Source organism: Leucoraja erinacea, chromosome 7 (genome assembly GCF_028641065.1).
Source record: "Leucoraja erinacea ecotype New England chromosome 7, Leri_hhj_1, whole genome shotgun sequence".
Lineage (NCBI taxonomy): Eukaryota > Metazoa > Chordata > Chondrichthyes > Rajiformes > Rajidae > Leucoraja > Leucoraja erinaceus.
In genome coordinates, this window is record NC_073383.1 from 6,000,743 (window position 1) to 6,018,840 (window position 18,098).

At 46.4% G+C, this 18,098-nt stretch overlaps 1 protein-coding gene across 1 annotated transcript in view; it reads left to right on the plus strand.

Moving 5' to 3' along the window:
* Window positions 1-18,098, plus strand: part of nostrin (nitric oxide synthase trafficking) — a 58,154-nt gene that overhangs the window by 34,980 nt on the left and 5,076 nt on the right. Inside the window, exons 8-14 of the mRNA XM_055637688.1 lie at window positions 182-307; window positions 3,024-3,120; window positions 4,327-4,454; window positions 7,045-7,153; window positions 7,803-7,891; window positions 11,076-11,201; window positions 14,564-14,774. Of these exons, the coding sequence (XP_055493663.1) occupies window positions 182-307; window positions 3,024-3,120; window positions 4,327-4,454; window positions 7,045-7,153; window positions 7,803-7,891; window positions 11,076-11,201; window positions 14,564-14,774 (886 nt within the window). The remainder of the gene's footprint in view (window positions 1-181; window positions 308-3,023; window positions 3,121-4,326; window positions 4,455-7,044; window positions 7,154-7,802; window positions 7,892-11,075; window positions 11,202-14,563; window positions 14,775-18,098) is intronic.

Sequence of the window (18,098 nt, forward strand, 5' to 3'; positions counted from 1 at the left end):
ATTTGTCCCTAGTGTGTGCAGGATAGTGTTCGTGTGCGGAGATTGTTGGTAGGCGCGGTGGGCCATATGGGTTGTTTCCGCGCAGTATCGCTAAATTTCAAAATATATATATTTTTGTTCTATCTAGCGCTGCTTCTAATGGTGTGACTAACTCTTTGCTGGGAATGTTTTGATTCCACAGCTGGAAAAAAAGCTGAAGAAGTCGACGGAGATGCTGCTGAAAGTGGACGAGCAGTACTACGAGATGAACCGAGCCGGTGAGGACGTGCGGCTGAAATGGGAGTCCATCTTTGAACAGTCTTACCAGGCAAGTCCAACCTTCTCTTCAGAAATCCAGTAGAAACGTTTGCAACAATAATACAAGTTGAGGGCAGCTTTTTCCTCAGAGGGTGGTGGGTGAATGGAACGAGCTGCCAGAAGAGGTCGCTGAGGCAGCTACCATCACAACATTTAAAAGACACTTAGACAGGTACATGGATAGGAAAGGTTTAGAGGGATATGGACCAGGCGCAAGCAGGTGGGGCATCTTGGTTGGCTTGGGTGAGTTGGGAGAATGGTCCAATTCCATTGCAGATGACCAGAAATATATTCTTGCATTAATAAAAGTCTTCACAAAGGGTCAACCTTGTGTATTGGCCTTGTGTGAGAGGGGAATGATTTAATGGGAACTTGAGGGGCAACCTTTTCACACAGAGGGTGATGGGTGTATGGAATGAGGAAGTAGTTGAGGCAGGTACCATCACAACATTTAAAAAACACTTTGGGCAGGTACATGGATAGAACAGCTTTAGAGGGATACTGGACCAAGTGGGACCCGTTGGGTCCCGGTCCCACGGGAGGCCTGGTCTCCCAACGTAACCCATCCCCAACGCAATATTCCACCACTCACCCATAGCCCCCACGGGAGGCCCGTTTCCCCCAACGCAATATTCCACCACTCACCCGTTCCCCCAACGCAATATTCCACCCCTCACACATTACCCCAACGCAACCCGTCCCCCAATGCAATCCCCCAATGCAATATTCCACCACTCACCTGTTCCCCAACGCATTATTCCACCCGTCACCGTTTCCCCCAACACAACCTGTCCCCCAATGCAATATTCCACCACTCACCCGTTCCCCCATATTCCAACTGTGCAGGGAAGTATCCCCCAAGCACTGCCTTCCCCCACCTCTTGCTTTGAGGACAAAAAAAAATGCAATTGCTCCCATCCCACTCCTGTTCAGCTAAACACTTGCTGGAAGGACTCGGTGTTCTTCGATTACTGGGCCAGCAAGCAAGTTAGTTGCTAAATTGATCTTAAACTTGAATTTCTAAAGTTTAAAATGATGAACAACTATGACTTGGACACTTGAAGTTTTAGAATGATCTTCTGCTCCTGGGGGGGGGGGGGGGGGGGGGGGGGGGGGGGGGGGATAGTGGAGGCTCAGTGCAAGGGCAATCACCACAGACATTGAGAGGCTTTTGGATTTGAAGGGAATTGAGGACTATGGCTTCAGAGCAGGAAGTAGCTGAGATCTTATTGAATGATGGAATACAGGTCGCCCCCGATTATCTGGCAGCTGGTAGTCTGGCACCTCCTTTAATCTGGACAGAATGCACTTGAAATCCCCTTCTGCCCCTTCTGGAAGTCCACCCAAAAATGTGGTGCCTAGGCTGGGAGAGGTGGCCAATCTCTACTTCATCGGGACTTCTGCGGCCGATTTTCCCCTTGCAGACGGGGCACTGGAACTCCGTCCCGACCAGAGCTGGCAGATCTCTTCCCATAGCCGACTTCCCCGGCACACAAGGCCGTGACCTCTGTCGGTCCGGTAAAACGGATAATCCAGCAAGGCTCTGGAACCAAGGGTGCCGGAAAATCGGTGGAAGACCTGTATTTGCGAAGGACTTTCTTGTGGTCTTCAGCATTTGGACCTTGCAGTAAGCACGTGAAGCGATGACTATGCATCGTGTCCTTGGCATTAATACCAAAGGTAGACACAATTTGCTGGAGTAACTCAGCCTCTCTCAGGGGAGAAGGAATGGGTGACGTTTTGGGTCGAGACCCTTCTTCAGACTGGCACTAACACTAGCAGATGCAACAAACTCTCAACCAGGACTTGTGTATATGTGCGTACAGGCTACTTGCCAGCCGAAATATTTGACAGCAAGTAGTGTAATTTAATACTGTAGTCTCTCCATTCCTGCTGAACAGGAATTACAAGCACAGTACAATCCTGATACAACATTGAACAGTACAGCACAGAAACTGGCCCTTCGGCCCACATCATCTATGCATGCCAAACGTGATGCAATTGCAGATGCTGCCAGACCTATATGTTTAGTTTACTTATTGTCGAGTTACGGACCTTTTGGCCCACCGAGTCCGCGCCAACCAACCATCACCCCTGCGCTAGTTCTAACTACACATTAGGGACAATTTACAGAAGCCAATTGACCTACAAACCTGTGCATCTTTGGAGTATGGGAGGAAACCGGACCCCCCCGGAGAAAACCCACGCAGCCACAGGGAGAACGTACAAACTCCACACAGACAGCATCCCAGAACCCAGTAGAGTTACTCCAGCACTTTGTGCCTTTTGACTTGGTAAACCAGCACCTGCAGTTCCTTGTGTCTGCAAGTGAGTGGTTTGCATCATAAATTGGATGCTTCATTGTCACGAGCGTTTAGTCAGATTTATTTAATCAATTGAATTTAAATTTCCATGGTGGGTTGTGCTCTGACGTCGAGTCATAGAGTGATACAGCGTGGAAACGGGTCCTTCATCCCAACTTGCCCACACCGGCCAACATGTCCCAGCTACACTAGTCCCACCTGCCTGCGTTTGGCCCATATCCTTCTAAACCTGTCCTATCCACGTACCTGCCTCAACGACCTCCTCTGGCAGCTTATTCCATCCACCCACCACCCTTTGTGTGGAACAAGTTGCCTCTCGGGTTCCTACCACTCGCATGCCTCATCTTTCCACCACGCAACTCCAATCATTTATAATCATTGTTACCTTTTTCACCCTAACAGGTAATTCATGATCTGGAGAAAGACAAAATAAATCTCCTGTGCAATATCTTAAATAAATACAGCCGGCACATTACTTATTTTGGAAGAACACTGATGAGAAACATAGAAACATAGAAACATAGAAATTAGGTGTCAGGAGTAGGCCATTCGGCCCTTTGAGCCTGCACCGCTATTCAATATGATCATGGCTGATCATCCAACTCAGTATCCTGTACCTGCCTTCTCTCCATACCCTCTGATCCCCTTAGCCACAGGGGCCACATCTAACCCTCTTAAATATAGCCAATGAACTGGCCTCGACTACCCTCTGTGGCAGAGAGTTCCAGAGATTCACCACTCTCTGCGTGAAAAAAGTTCTTCTCATCTCGGTTTTAAAGGATTTCCCCTTTATCCTTAAGCTGTGACCCCTTGTCCTGGACTTCCCTAACATCGGGAACAATCTTCCTGCATCGAGCCTGTCCAACCCCTTAAGAATTTTGTAAGTTTCTATAAGATCCCCCTCTCAATCTTCTAAATTCTAGAGAGTATAAACCAAGTCTATCCAGTCTTTCTTCATAAGACAGTCCTGACATCCCAGGAATCAGTCCTGGTGAACCGTCTCTGCACTCCCTCTATGGCAATAATGTCCTTCCTCAGATTTGGAGACCAAAAACTGTACGCAATACTCCAGGTGTGGTCTCACCAAGACCCTGTACACTTGGCAGCATAATACAGCATGGAAACAGGCCCTCTGGCCCAACTCGTACACACTGACCAAGATGCCCCATCTAAGCTAGGTCCATTTGCCCACATTACGCCCATATCCTTCTTAACCTTTTCTATCCATGTACCTGTCCAAATGTCTTTTAAATGTTGTTATTGTAACTGGTTCAACTACCTCCCCTGGCAGATCATTCCATACACCCACCACCCTCTGTAGAAAAGTATATCAAATATTTTCCTTATCACCTTAAACCTAGCCCCTCTGGTTCATTTTTTTCCCCCCTACTCTGGATACAAGACTCTGCGCATTTACCCAATCCCTTCCCCTCATGATCTTGTACACCTCTATAGGATCACCCCTCATCCTCCTGCATTCCAAGGAATAGAGCCCTAGCCTGCCCAACCCCCCTCTAATAGCTCATTCAGGCCCTCGAGTCCTGGCAACATCCTTGTAAATCTTCTCCCTGCACCCTGAATTGTGGCACTTCATTCCCAGAGTTCCAGGGAAGGATTATTGCAGCTGAGCAGTAATGAGCTTGGTGATGTTTTAAACCTTGTTGGATCTCTGTGGATGTACAGATTGCGTTGTTTGTCGTTGTGTAGCGTCAGATGCAAATCCATGAAGTGGTGCAAGGGATTGGTGTTGATCAAGATATCCAGGCACTGTTGGACAACACGTCCGGTTTATCCAATGAAAACAAAATAGGATTTCTGTTGACGGATTATTATGTAAGTACGCACTTTAACACGGTGGCGCAGCGGGTGGAGTTGCTGCCTCACAACGCCAGAGACCCGGGTTCGATCCTGACTACGGGTGATGTCTGTGCCGAGGTTTTACGTTCTCCTTGTGACCATGCGGGTTTGCTCCAGGTACTCCGGTTTCCCCCCACACACTACAAAGACATGTGGGTTTGTAGTCTAATTGGCCCTCTTTAAATTTCCCCCTAGTGTGGGGGAGTGGGATAACATAGAACTATGTTGGTCGGTCATGACCAGCTGCATCTCTATGTGGTGCAGCAGCTGTACAGCTGCGGACTGGAAGTGCATTCAGAGAATGGTGAGGACAGCGGAAAAAATCATTGGGACTTCTCTTCCTTCCATCATGGACATGGGGTACAAGCGCTGTCTGATTAGAGCTAAGGGCATTACCAGAGCCCCCACACACCCACAATTTGGACTGTTTATACTGCTTAACTCTGGGAGGAGGTACCGCAGCATGAAGAGCGGGACAACCAGGTTCTGCAACAGCTTCATCCCCCAGGCCATAAGATTACTGAACAATCAACAAAACCGAGGCTAGAACTTTTTAAATATCGACGCTTTTTAAAAAACTTTTTATATATATTTATTTTACAGAACCATGCACATGAGGCATTTTTATAGACGCACCTAGCACTTTTTACTATTACCTGATTTTGGAGAGTCAAATGCAACGAAATTTCGTTCAAGGTGCACTGTGTCTAGGTGTATATCTGAATGACAATAAAGTTTTCATTCATTCATTCATTCATTCATTCAATCATTCATTCATTCATTCATTCATTCATTCATTCATTAAACTAGTGTGAACAGGTGATCGATTGTCGGCATGGACTCGGTGGGCTGAAGGGCCGGCCTTCTTTCGCACTCCATCTTTAAAAAGCTTTTTAAAAAACTAACGCGCCGTTATTCAATGTCTGCAGGTATATTGCTCTTTAACTTCAATTGTTAATGTGGCATGGGAATTCAAATATCTGAATACTGTAAGGTCTACTAGAAAAGCACCAGGAAAAAAAATAAACCAGAGTGAATCGGTGGCTGAAAGTCCTAAACCGAGGGTATGTCACAAACTCGGCCTCCTCCACTGCCAGAGTAAGGCCCCACGCAAACTGGACGAACAGCAACTCGCATTCCACTTGGATAGCCTACGATGATGATTGGGTTAACAAGTGATGAGCGTTTAACAGCGCTGGGGCTGTACTCACTGGAGTTTAGAAGAACGAGGGAGGGAGGGGGGGGACTTATTGAAACTTACTGAACAGTGAAAGGCTTGGATAGAGTGGATGTGGAGAGGATATTTCCACTAGCGGGAAAGTCTAGGACCAGAGGGCACAGCCTCAGAATAAAAGGACGTACCTTTTAGAAAGGAGATGAGGAGGAATTTCTTTAGCCAGAGGATGGTGAATCTGTGGAATTCATTGCCACGAACGACTGTGGAGGCTGTCAATTAATATTTTCTGGGCGGAGATTGACAGATCCTTGGTTAGTATGTGTGTCAAGGGTTATGGAGAGAAGGCAGGAGAATGGGGTTGAGAGGGAAAGATAGATCAGCCATGATAGAATGGGGGAGTAGACTCAATGGGCTAATTCTGTTCCTAAAACTTATAAGCTTACGAAGCCAGCATTGAACATTGAATACTCCATTTTCAATTAATACCAGAGCACCCGGAGAAAACGTATGCAGTCACGGGGAGAACATGCAAACTCCATACAGACAGCACCCATTGTCAGGATTGAACTCTGGTCTCTGGCACTGTGCAGCAGTAACTCTATTGCTGCCCAACAGTGCCATCTATTGGGGCAAATCCTGTAAATGTACACTTGAGTAATAGTAGAAAGAGAAATGATTGTTAAGTGGGAATGTTTGCATTTTTAAAATAATTATAATATCTACAATCTGAAAATTAATCATAATTTGAAAGTTGAAAGAAATGGAACTGAATGTACAAATTTACATCAACCTTGTGTCACACTGTGTGTGTGTGTGTGTGTGTGTGTGTGTGTGTGTGTGTGTGTGTGTGTGTGTGTGTGTGTGTGTGTGTGTGTGTGTGTGTGTGTGTGTGTGTGTGTGTGTGTGTGTGTGTGTGTGTGTGTGTGTGTGTGTGTGTGTGTGTGTGTGTGTGTGTGTGTGTGTGTGTGTGTGTGTGTGTGTGTGTGTGTGTCATCATCATCATCGCTGGCTTTTGTCCAACCCATCAAACCTACTCCCCCCTCACCTTTGTTCACCTATGACCTGCTGGGCTTTGCCCTGCCCCTACCCTCTCCCACCTCTGCAATCAGTCTGCAGAAAGGTCCTGACCCAAAACGTCACCCTTCCATGTTCTCCCGAGGTGCTGGCTAACCCGCTGAGTTACTCCAGCACCTTGTGAAACGTCACCTATCCATGTTCTCCAGAGATGCTGCCTGACCCGCTGAGTTACTCCAGCACTCTTTCCAAATGAAGTTGAGTGCTGTTGCTATTCTTGCATTGCGATGTTGACTATGATTGGCAACTGGAAGCTTTGCTACATGTTGGGCGGTGCAGTCAGGTGGATGTAGTTGTCATGTCTTCTCCACGTAGGAGGAAGATAGTCGGAACACGATGGATAAAGAGAGAAGAAAGATCGGACTGGATCTAAAGATACAACGGCTTCAGGATGACATCAGCAAAGTCAAGAAGGAAAAACAAGGTTGCTTTGTACCTACTCTTCATAACTTAACTAGATATGAGCAGAATTAGGCCATTCAGCCCATCGAGTCTGTTCCACCATTCAATCATGGCTGATCTATCTTTCCCTCCCAAACCCATTCTCCTGCCTCCTCCCCATAACACCTGACACCCGTACTAATCAAAAATCTATCTCTGCCTTAAAAATACCCATTGACGTCCTCCACCGCTGTCTGTGGCAATGAATTCCACAGATTCACCACCCTCTGACTAAAGAAATTCCTCCTCATCTCCATTCTAAAGGTATGTCCTTTTATTCTGAGGCTGTGCCTTCTGGTCCTAGACTCTCCCACTAGTGGAAACATCCCTTCCACATCCACTTGGTCCAGGCCTTTCACTATTCTGCAAGTTTCAATGAGGTTTGCCACCTCATTCTTCTAAACTCCAGCGAGTACAGGCCCAGTGCCGACAAAACGCTCATCGCATGTTAACCCAATTATTCCTGGGATCATTCTTGTAAATCACATCTGGACCCTCTCCAACGGCAGCACATCCTTCCTTAGATATGGGGCCACAAACTGCTCACAATGTTCCAACTTGTCTAAAATTACAGGACACATCGGAATGAATGAATTCTAAACGTAAAGATGTTTGATCTTCTCACTCTACAGGTTTGGAGAGGATGAGTAGGACAAGTTTCACAAGTCCAACATTTTTTGATTTGAAAACTGAGGCGCCAAATGCAACGATGAGAGACGAGGTATTGTGGTCTTCAACAGAAAATGGTCTACGGGCTGTGGGAAAAGGGATTAAAGACATATTATTGAACAATAACTAATAGCATGTAAATTATTAGATCAACAGTACTAGCATGTAAGCAAATCCAATGCACAGAGTAAATATGGAAGTTCTGATTTTCCGAATTAGATCGGTTTTATATATTGCTTAGGAAGGAACTGCCAATGTTGGTTTACACCGAAGATAGACACAAAATGCTGGAGTAACTTAGCGGGACAGGCAGCATCTCTGGGTAGAAGGAATGGGTGACGTTTCAGGTCGAGTCCCTTCTTCAGACTGAGATTCAGGGGAGAGGGAAACACAAAGGTAAGGAAGGGTAAGGTGTGAAAACGAGACATCAAAAGAGACAAAGTTCAAGGAAAATGTTGAATAGATCTTTGTTAGCTGGGAGAAGGTGACAACAAAGCAAACGAGATAAAATGTAATCGGGGACAGTCAGACTGGTGGGAGAACTGGGATGGTGGAGGGATGGAGGAAGAAGGAAAGCAAGGGTTACTTGAAGTTAGAGAAGTCAAAGTTCATAACGCAGTGGTGTAAGTTGCCCAAGCGAAATATGAGGTGCTGTTCCTCCAATTTGCACTGGGCCTCACTGCCATTATTTATTGCTTACATTTTCTTGTTCAGGTATTATCTTGAGATTTGTGAAACTATCTGCTCCTACTCTTAATCAAGTTGAAATGAAAATGCTTAATCCAGTGTATCTATTAGTCAGGAGAAGTTGGGTTGTTTTCTCCAGCGTGTCGGAGGTTGAGGGGAGGAGACCTGATAGAACAATTGTGAGACGCATAGAAATGGTAGACATTCAGAACATTTTTCCCTCGGGTGGAAATGTCAAATACTGGAGGGCATTTCCTTAAGCTAAGAGGGGAGGGGTGGGAGATTGCAACCTTCATTTGGTCCACTTTGTTTCGATGCATGCAATCAACCTGGTCTGCACAATGAAATAGAACTCGTTGTCCTACAACTTTAGGCTGTGCACGCCATACGCAAGACGAAGAGGGGAGAAAGAAAGATGTGCAGAGCAAGTTGTTTTGTTTTTTTACACAGAGAGTGGTGGGTGCTTGGAACGCGCTGCTATAGGTGGTGGTGGAGGCAGATACGGTATTGGCATTTAAGAGGCTTTTAGATAACCACATGGATATGCAGGGAATGGAGAGATATAGACCATGTGTAGTTACTCTTGGTGAAAATAGACACAAAATGCTGGAGTAACTCAGCAGGACAGACAGCATCTCTAGGAATAGGTGGCGTTGTCTATCTTTGTTTTAAACCAGCATCTGCAGTTCCTTCCTAGTTTTCTTGGCATCGTGTTTAGAATGGCCATTGTGGGCCGTAGGGCCTGTTGCTGTGCTACAGTGCTCTGTGTTCACAGCGAGCTGGTTCTGCAGCAGTCCAGTGTCCCCGAGTGTCTCACTTGTGCTTTATCTGCACGGTTTATGCCGAGATCTCCCCGCACCACCATTGTCATTGTGGCGATGTCACTGAACAAACCCATTTGGTGAACTGGCTTCTTTGTGAGAATGGAATTAAATTAACACCAGTGAACGTCACCAATACATGGTGCTCTAAAGGTTCACCTTTGTGCCAGCATTGGATCAGCTTTATGTGGAAAAGTGGAACTGCAGATGATGGCTTACAAAAGGTTTTAGACACTAAATGCTGGAGTAACTTCAGCGGGACAGGCAGCATTTCTGGAGAGAAGGAATGGGTGACGTTACGGGTTGAGACCCTTCTTCAGAAACGTCGCCCGTTCCTTCTATCCAGAGATGTTGCCCGTCCCACTGAGTTACTCCAGCATTTTGTGTCTATCGTTGGTGTAAACCAGCATCTGCAGTTCCATCCTATACAAAAAGTTTTAGTTTGGTTTAAAACAAGTCTTGCATGTTGGAGAAGGGTAATGGGAGAATTGGCCAACAGAGAACTTAAAGGTCATGTTAGTTTAGTTTATTGTCACGTGTACTGACGTATAGTGACGTTTTTGTTACGTGCTATCTAGTCAGCGAAAATACTATACGTGACTACAATGTAGCCGTCCATAAAGTACAGATATAGGAGACGGAGAATAATGTTTAGTGCAAGTTAAAGTCTGTCGGCAGCAGCCTCTGCAGTCCGTCTGTCTTGTTTATTTGTATCCTGTTAAGTGGATGTCTTGGTTTTAGTTTTTATATTATTTTTAGCTGGGGGGACGGGGAACGTTTTAATCTCTTCCCTGTAAGGGGACCCGACTTTTTCCTTGTGGAGTCTCTGTTGTCGTTGGGGCCTAACATGGTGGAGCCGGCAGCCTCCAACCAGAATCGACCTGGGGCTCCAGTTGCAGAGCCTGCGGATTCACCATCGCGGAGCTGGCTGACTTCGGAGTGCGGAGCGCTGTTGTGGCGATCGGCTGTGACCAGACGTCGGAGCTCGAAGGCTTCGGCTGCAGGCCCGGTGGACGGTAACATCGGGAGCTCGCGGGTCCTGGTGGGAGACCGCTTTGCGGAGCTCCCGCAATGGCAAACTTCGCCCGCCCGAATCGAGGGGATTAAATCGACCCGGAGAGAGGGCCTTACATCGCCCGGCGCGGCTTAAACGGCAGCGGGACTTACCATCGCCCACTGGGGGGGGGGGGGGGGAGGAGGGGCTCTGACATCAGGAGCCTCGATCTGCTCGCTGCAGCAGTTTTGGCTGCTTGACTGCGGGAGAGGGATTGACACAGAGAACAGGGAAGAGATAAGTCTTTGCCTTCCATCACAGCGAGGATGTGTTTGGGGATTCACTGTGATGGATGTTTTGTGAGTAATTGTGTGTTTTGTTTGATGATGACTGCAGAAACGCAATTTTGTTTGAACATATGTTCAAATGACAATAAACAATTCTGATTCTGATTCTAATTCTGATTAAAGATGGTCCGAGGATCTCTAATGTGGTATATGGGAGTTCAGGACCAAAGTGCTGGAGTAACTCAACGGGCCAAGCAGCATGTCTGGATATGTGCCCCTCTTAAGAATCTAGAGTCTGAAGGAGGGTCCTAACACAAAACGTCACCTCACCATGGTCTCCAGAGATGCTGCCTGATCCGCCGAGTTCCTCCAGCACACTGGGTCTTTTTATTGTATCAGTTTTATGGGGTGTTTTCCATTTTAATGATTATATACATTTGCTTTCAGGCAGCACTGAAACTAACCCTCTTGGAAGTGAATTTCTACAAACTTGCATCGTCCATGGCAGAACTGGACGGCAATCCCAAACCATCCCACCCTCTCAGTGACTGCATCACCAACTGGAAAGATAAGGTGAGGTTGGTTTCGTTTAGAGATACAGCGCAGAAACAGGCCCTTCGGCCCCTCCAGGTCCGCGCTGACCAGCGATCCCGTACACTAGTTCTACCCTACACACAGGATCCAATTAACCCGCACGCCTTTGGAGTGTGGGAGGAAACTGGAGCACCTGGAGAAAACCCACACGGTCACAGGGAGAATGTAGGCAGCCCCCAGTAGTCAGGATCGAAACTGGGCCGCTGGCGCTGTGAGGCAGCAACTCTATGCTGGTGATGGCTCGGCTTGGGATAGCCCCGTACAGATAATCTCATCCAACAGAAGAGTCTGTCGAACAAATTGGTTTATTCGGGCCTTGACAGGGCGGCACGGCAGTGCAGCAGGTAGAGGCCCTGCCTCACAGCGCCAGAGATCCCAGTACGATCCTGACCTCGGGTGCTGTCTGTGTGGAGGTTGCACAAGATTGTATCTCCTGATGTTTCGGGGGAGGGAGGGGGGGGGGCAGAGGGAGGAGCCGGGAGGGGCAGGGATGAGCAGGCCAGGGATTCACAGAGTTGTTTCTGCAGAAGGGATGAGGAGAGGAAGCAGTTTACTCCTGCTGAAACGAAGAAAAGTTTACTGTGTCTGGTCATCGGATCAACAATGACATTTTTTTTAGGCATTGATCGAGCCTTGTTTGGATGAAGGGCCTGTTTCCATTCTAGAATGAGTGATACAGTGTGGAAACAGGCCCTTTGGCCCAACTTGACCACACCAGCCAACATGTCCCAGCTACACTAGTCCCACTTGCCAGCATTTGGTCCACATCCCTCCAAACCTGCCCTATCCGTGTACCTGTCTAACTGTTTCTTTATTGTTGGGATCGTTCCAGCCTCAACTACCTCCTCTGGCAGCTCGTTCCATACACCCACCACCTTTTGTGTGAAATAATGCGTAGACATTTATTGTATGACCATCTTAATAAGACTTGCTGATTAATTTAGAAACCTTCTGATGAGGTATAGTGTTAATGTGCGGGGATCGCTGGTCGGCGCGGACCCGGTGGGCTGAAGGGCCTGTTTCCGCGCTGTATCTCTAAACTAAACTAAACTAAAAGGTAGCATGGCAGCACATGTATCAGAATAATATACGCAACAGTCATCTAACCACCAACTTTAATTTAGAAACTTTAAGTGTATACAACAGCTTGCAGCTTTGCATTGAGTCATACAGCATGAAAACAGGCCCTTCAGCCCAACCTGCCTGTGCTGACCAAGATGTCCCATCTGTGCATTTGGCCCACATCCCTCTAAACCTTCATATCCATGTACCTGTCCAAGTGTCTTTTAACTCAATGAATGAATGAATCTCTTTATTGTCATTGCACATGGTACAACGAAATTTAAAAGTCAATCCCACGATGCGATTCACAATAGCAATTTTAAATATATAAGAAAAGGTAAAAATATATACATATTAAAAAATTAAAAAATTACAGATAAATAATTTCTGCCATTGTGGTACCTGTGAGGGTCAGTGTTTTCGTGAAGTGGCTGGACCTTCCCAATTGTGGCATATCAAAACCATTCAGTACATCATCGCGACGTGTAAGAATCCTTCTGGTAGTGCAAGCTATCCGTAATGGAAATGGCCCACAACAATATTCAGTGGTGGTGTTTTAAGCACGTCAAAGTACAACTCCGAGAATATTCTTTCGGTAGAATGCAATGAAAGTTTACCGTTTGGTTGCCATAGTTGCAGGTTGTCCTATTAGGGGAGATTAAGATGACCATGCCTCAGAATAAATAAAAGTGATCTCAATGAGAAATACATTCTTGATTAGTTGTCAGGGCGAATGTGTTGCCTGTCTGCAGGATCTAGAACCAGGGTGCTAAATCTTTCTGATTCTGGACCAAAGATTGGTACCACAAGGAGGAGGACAGGCTGAACTTTGTGCCTTCCACCACAGTGAAGAATGCTGTGGTGGATGTTTGTGTTAAATCTTATTGTGTATTGTGTGTTCTTTTTAAGTGTATCGCCACTGGAAAATTCATTTCACTGCACCTTCAGGTGTATGTGACGAATAAAATTGACTTTGGAGTCATAGTTATACAGCATGAAACAGGCGCTTCGGCCCAACTTTCCCATGTTGACCAAGATGCCGCATCTACACTAGTCCCACCTGCCTGCATTGGCCCATATCCCTCTAAACCTGTCCTATCCATGTACCTGTCTAGGTGTCTTAAATGTTGTTATAGTGCCTGCCTCAACTACTTAGTTTAGTTCAGAGATACAGCGCGGGAACAGGCCCTTTTGGCCCACCGGGTCCGCGCCGACCAGCGATCCCCGCACATTAACACTATCGTACACCCACTCGGGACAATTTTTTTTACATTTACCACAAGCCAATTAACCTACAAACCTGTACGTCTTTGGAGTGTGGGAGGAAACCGAAGATCTCACAGAAAACCCACGCGGGTCACAGGGAGAACGTACAAACTCCGCACAGAGAGCACCCGTAGTCAGGATTGAACCCGGGTCTCCAGCGCTGCATTTGCAGTAAGGCAGCAACTCTACCGCTGCGCCACCGTGCCGCAGGCTGAAGAAGGGTCTCGACCCGAAACGTCACCGATTCCTTTCCTCCATGGATGCTGCATGACCCGCTGAGTTACTCCAGCTTTTTGTGCTTACCCCCTCTTGCAGCTCATTCCATGTACCCACCACCCCGTCCAAGTCTATTCACGATGGAGATTTTTAAATGTTAAAGGAAGCAAGGGAAATCTGGTCAGTACAGGTAGCATTGGGAGAACCATGATCTTATTGAGTGCTGGAACAGACACTAGGGTTTACAATGCTCCCTGCTGCTATTTTTAAGGGGCATTCAATGGTGCTTTATCATCATGTGCCTACTTCACAAAGATCGCTGATCTCAAAGCAAACTGATAATCATGTTACAAAGAAGACCGAACACAAAATGCTGGAGTAACCTCGCGGGTCTGGACCGATCATCAGCTGGAGAGTAAATTGCTATAAACATTGGTATATTGCATTCGAAAATTGGTAGTTTAGAGAAACAGCATGGAAACAGGTCCTTCAGCCCACTGAGTCCGTACCCACCAGCGATCCTCGCACATTAACACTATCCTACACACACTAGAGACAATTTACACTGATAGCCAATTTACTTACAAGCCTGTAGGTCTTTGGAGTGTGGGAGGAAACCGAAGATCTCGGAGAAAACCCACGCAGGTCACGGGGAGAACGTACAAACTGCGTACAGACAGCACCCGTAGTCAGGATTGAGCCCGGGTCTCCGGCGCTCTAAGGCAGCAACTCTACCGCTGCGCCAAACGTGCGGTCCGAGCTTCACCTCGTTATTACATTTCATTTATATTTGGCAGGATTATCATCACAGCCTGGTGCAGATATCTCGTCCTGTGAAAATGAAAAGCAGGCAGCAGAACAGCACGAGAAGCTCTGTATTTGTGGAGCCGGGTGAATATCATGAACCCTGTCCCGTGCACATGGAGGAGCCGATCTATGCAAACCATTGCAATCATTTACCGATGCCAGTGGACCCACCTAAAACCAACGTGGGGACAGCTGACTATGGTAAGTGAGGAAAAACAGGCACTTCCGGGGAGAAATGGGCTTTGTACTCCCAGGAGATGTATTAGTTTGGTTTTGAAAAATGACACTTCCTTATGGGGGGGTGGGGGGGGGGGGAATCACCCCAAGTAGATTAAACCTATTAAAATTAATTTTTGTTTTCAGTTTGCATTTGCCTTTGTGTGTATTGTATTGTATTTTAATGACCACACAGCCAGGCTGGTGGAATTTGTTATCAGTACAGCTCGGTACAGGTTCCAACATTTCATCAAACATTAAACATATAGCATAGATATACATACAAACAGACGCATTACATAATACATAAGGGCCATGCTTATTCTTATTCCTCACCGTACAGAGTTTAAAATGTTAATTGCAGTGGGAATGAAACTGTTTTTAAAGCGGTTTGTTTTGGAGGCAATTGTCCTGTAGCGCCTCCCAGAGGGCAGTAGCTGAAAGGCATAGTGTGCAGGGTGAGTAGGATCAGAGATGATCTTGCGGGCTCTGTGTAATGTCCGTTTGTGATAAAGTGATTCAAGGGATGGTAGGGGTAAGCCAATAATTTTAGATGCTCTGTTGATGATGCGGTGTAATTTCTTCCGGGAGAGTCAGTCGAGACTGCCGAACCAGACTGTGATGGATGAAGTGAGGATGCTTTCGATGATGGCTGTATAGAAGCGGAGCATGAGATGAGACCTTACTATGAACTTCCTGAGCTGTCGGAGATGGAAAAGTCTTTGCTGGGCTTTTCCATAGATGTGGTCTGCGTTTGTCCTCCATTTGAGGTTGTTGCTGATGTGGGTTATAGTGTTTGTACTTAGTTTTAGTTTGTTATGTGTACCGAGGTATAGTCAACAGCTTTTTGTTGCTTGCTGTCCATTCATTGGAAAGACAATACACGATTACCATCGAGCCATTTACAGTGAATACATACACAATAAGGGAATTCCAAGTATTTCAAATTTAAAAAAAATTCCTAGTGTCATTAAGCAGGGAAACGGGCCCTTCGGCCCAACTTGTCCATGCCAACCAAAATCCCCCATCTACACTACTTCCTTGGTCCCACCTGCCCACATTTGGCCCACAACACTCTAAACCTGTCTGATCCATGTAACTGTCCAAGTGTCTCTTAAATGTTGCGATAGTACCCGCCTGATGGCTTCTTCCGGCAGTTTGTTCTATATACCCATCATCTTTAGTGTGTTAAAAAAAAATAAAAAAATGTGGCCCTTCAGCAGTCCATTAAATCTCCCCCCCCCCTTACCTTAAACCTATGTTCCCTGGTTCTTGATACTCCTGTTCTGGACAAAAGACTGTACATTTACTCTATCTATTCCTTTCATAATTTTGTACACCTCTGTAAGATCACTACTCATCAAAAGATCATACGATTGGAGTGGAATTAGGCCATTCGGCCCATCAAGTCTACTCCTCCATTCAATCAAGGCTGATCTATCTCTCCATCCTAACCCCATTCTCCTACCTTCTCCCCATAACCCCTGGTTCTAATTAAGAATCGATCTATCTCTGCCTTGAATATATCTACTGACTTGGCAAAGAATTCCACAGACTCGCTCATCCTCCTGCACTCCGTGGAGTAAAGACCTAGCCTGCCCAACCTCTCCCTGTAGCTCAGGCACTCGAATCCTGGCAACATGCCCGTGAAAATGCAAATGGTTGCTTTGTGTTGCATTTGGAGCTCTTATGCATTGGCAGCGATTCTGAACAAAATATAAACTACACATTATTTTTCCAAGAAGTTGCACATTAATTAAAATCTCTGTTGGTTTTGGCATCCGCTTTGGTTCCAAACACTGGGATTCGTAATCTATGATGAGGAAGAAGGGAGTCACAAATTGTGAGATGCGTGTAAATTGATGTCAAATCCTTTTAAAACAAAGCCATTCGGAGAGATATTTTAAAGATTAGTTTAGGTATATGTCGAGTCCACGCCAGTCATTGATCACCTGTTCACACTAGTTCTATGTTATCCTACAATTTACAGAGGTCAATTAACCCACATGTCTTTGGGACGTGGGAGGAAACTGGAGTACCCGGAGGAAACCCACGTACGTGGTCACTGTGAGAACCATGCAAACTCCACATAGACAGCACCTGTGGTCAGGGTCGAACCTGGATCGCTGGTGCCGTGAGGCAGCAGCTCTACCAGCTGCCCCTAAGAGGCTAACAGTGAGAAAAGGGAGCGTGATGGTTCAGGATAACTGCTACATATACAAAACAGGTCACTCTTGCTCAGTGAAGCAGTGAATGCGTTTAGTACTCGAAGGAAACGCGGGAGAACGTGCAAACTCCTCATGGGTAGCACACGTAGTCTAGGTTGAACCAGGATGGCTGGTGCAGTGATGCAGGCAGCTCTACCAGCTGGAGAATGTTGTGACAGCATAAAGCTCTATTTTGTGTAAAAACAGTAGGTCGTGAGTTTTATGGGTTGTGACACAGACCAACAACTTCAAATTATAAAGGTCAAATGTATAGATCAGTAAATATGTTCATACGTGCAGAGGCCTCTGGCTACCATGTGAGCAATGCTGTGAAATATAAGTATTGAGGCCTCTAAATTTCTGCGCATTGAGTATAGAAGTTGGGAGGTCGTGTTGCAGTTGCATAGAAAATAGGTGCAGGAGGCCATTCGGCCCTTCAAGCCAGCACCGTCATTCATTGTGATCATGGCTGATCGTCCCCAATCAATAACCCGTGCCTGCCTTCTCCCCATATCCCTTGATTCCACTAGCCCCTAGAGCTCTATCTAACTCTCTTAAATCCATCCAGCGACTTGGCCTCCACTGCCCTCTGTGGCAGGGAATTCCACAAATTCACAACTCTCTGGGTGAAAATGTTTTTTTTCTCACCTCGGTCTTAAATGGCCTTCCCTTTATTCTAAGACTGTGGCCCCTGGTTGTGGACTCACCCAACACGTTGGTAAGAGCACATTTAGAGTATTGTGTTCAGTTCTGGGCACCATGTCATAGAAAAGATGTTGTCATCTCGTGCTCTTAAAGATAGCGGAGTCAAGGGATATAGGGAGAAGGCAGGAACGGGGTACTGATTGGGGATGAACAGCCATGATCACATTGCATGGCAGTGCTGGCTCGAAGGGCCAAATGGCCTACTCCTGCACCTATTGTCTATTGTCAAAGCTGGAAAAGGGTGCTGTGAAGATTTACGAGGATGTTACCAGGATTGAAGGGTCTGAGCTTCAGGGAGAGCTTGAGTACGCTGGGATTCTATGCAGGAGGATGAGGGGTGATCTTATGGAGGTGTATAAAATCATGAGAATAGATCGGGTAGATGCACAGCCTATCG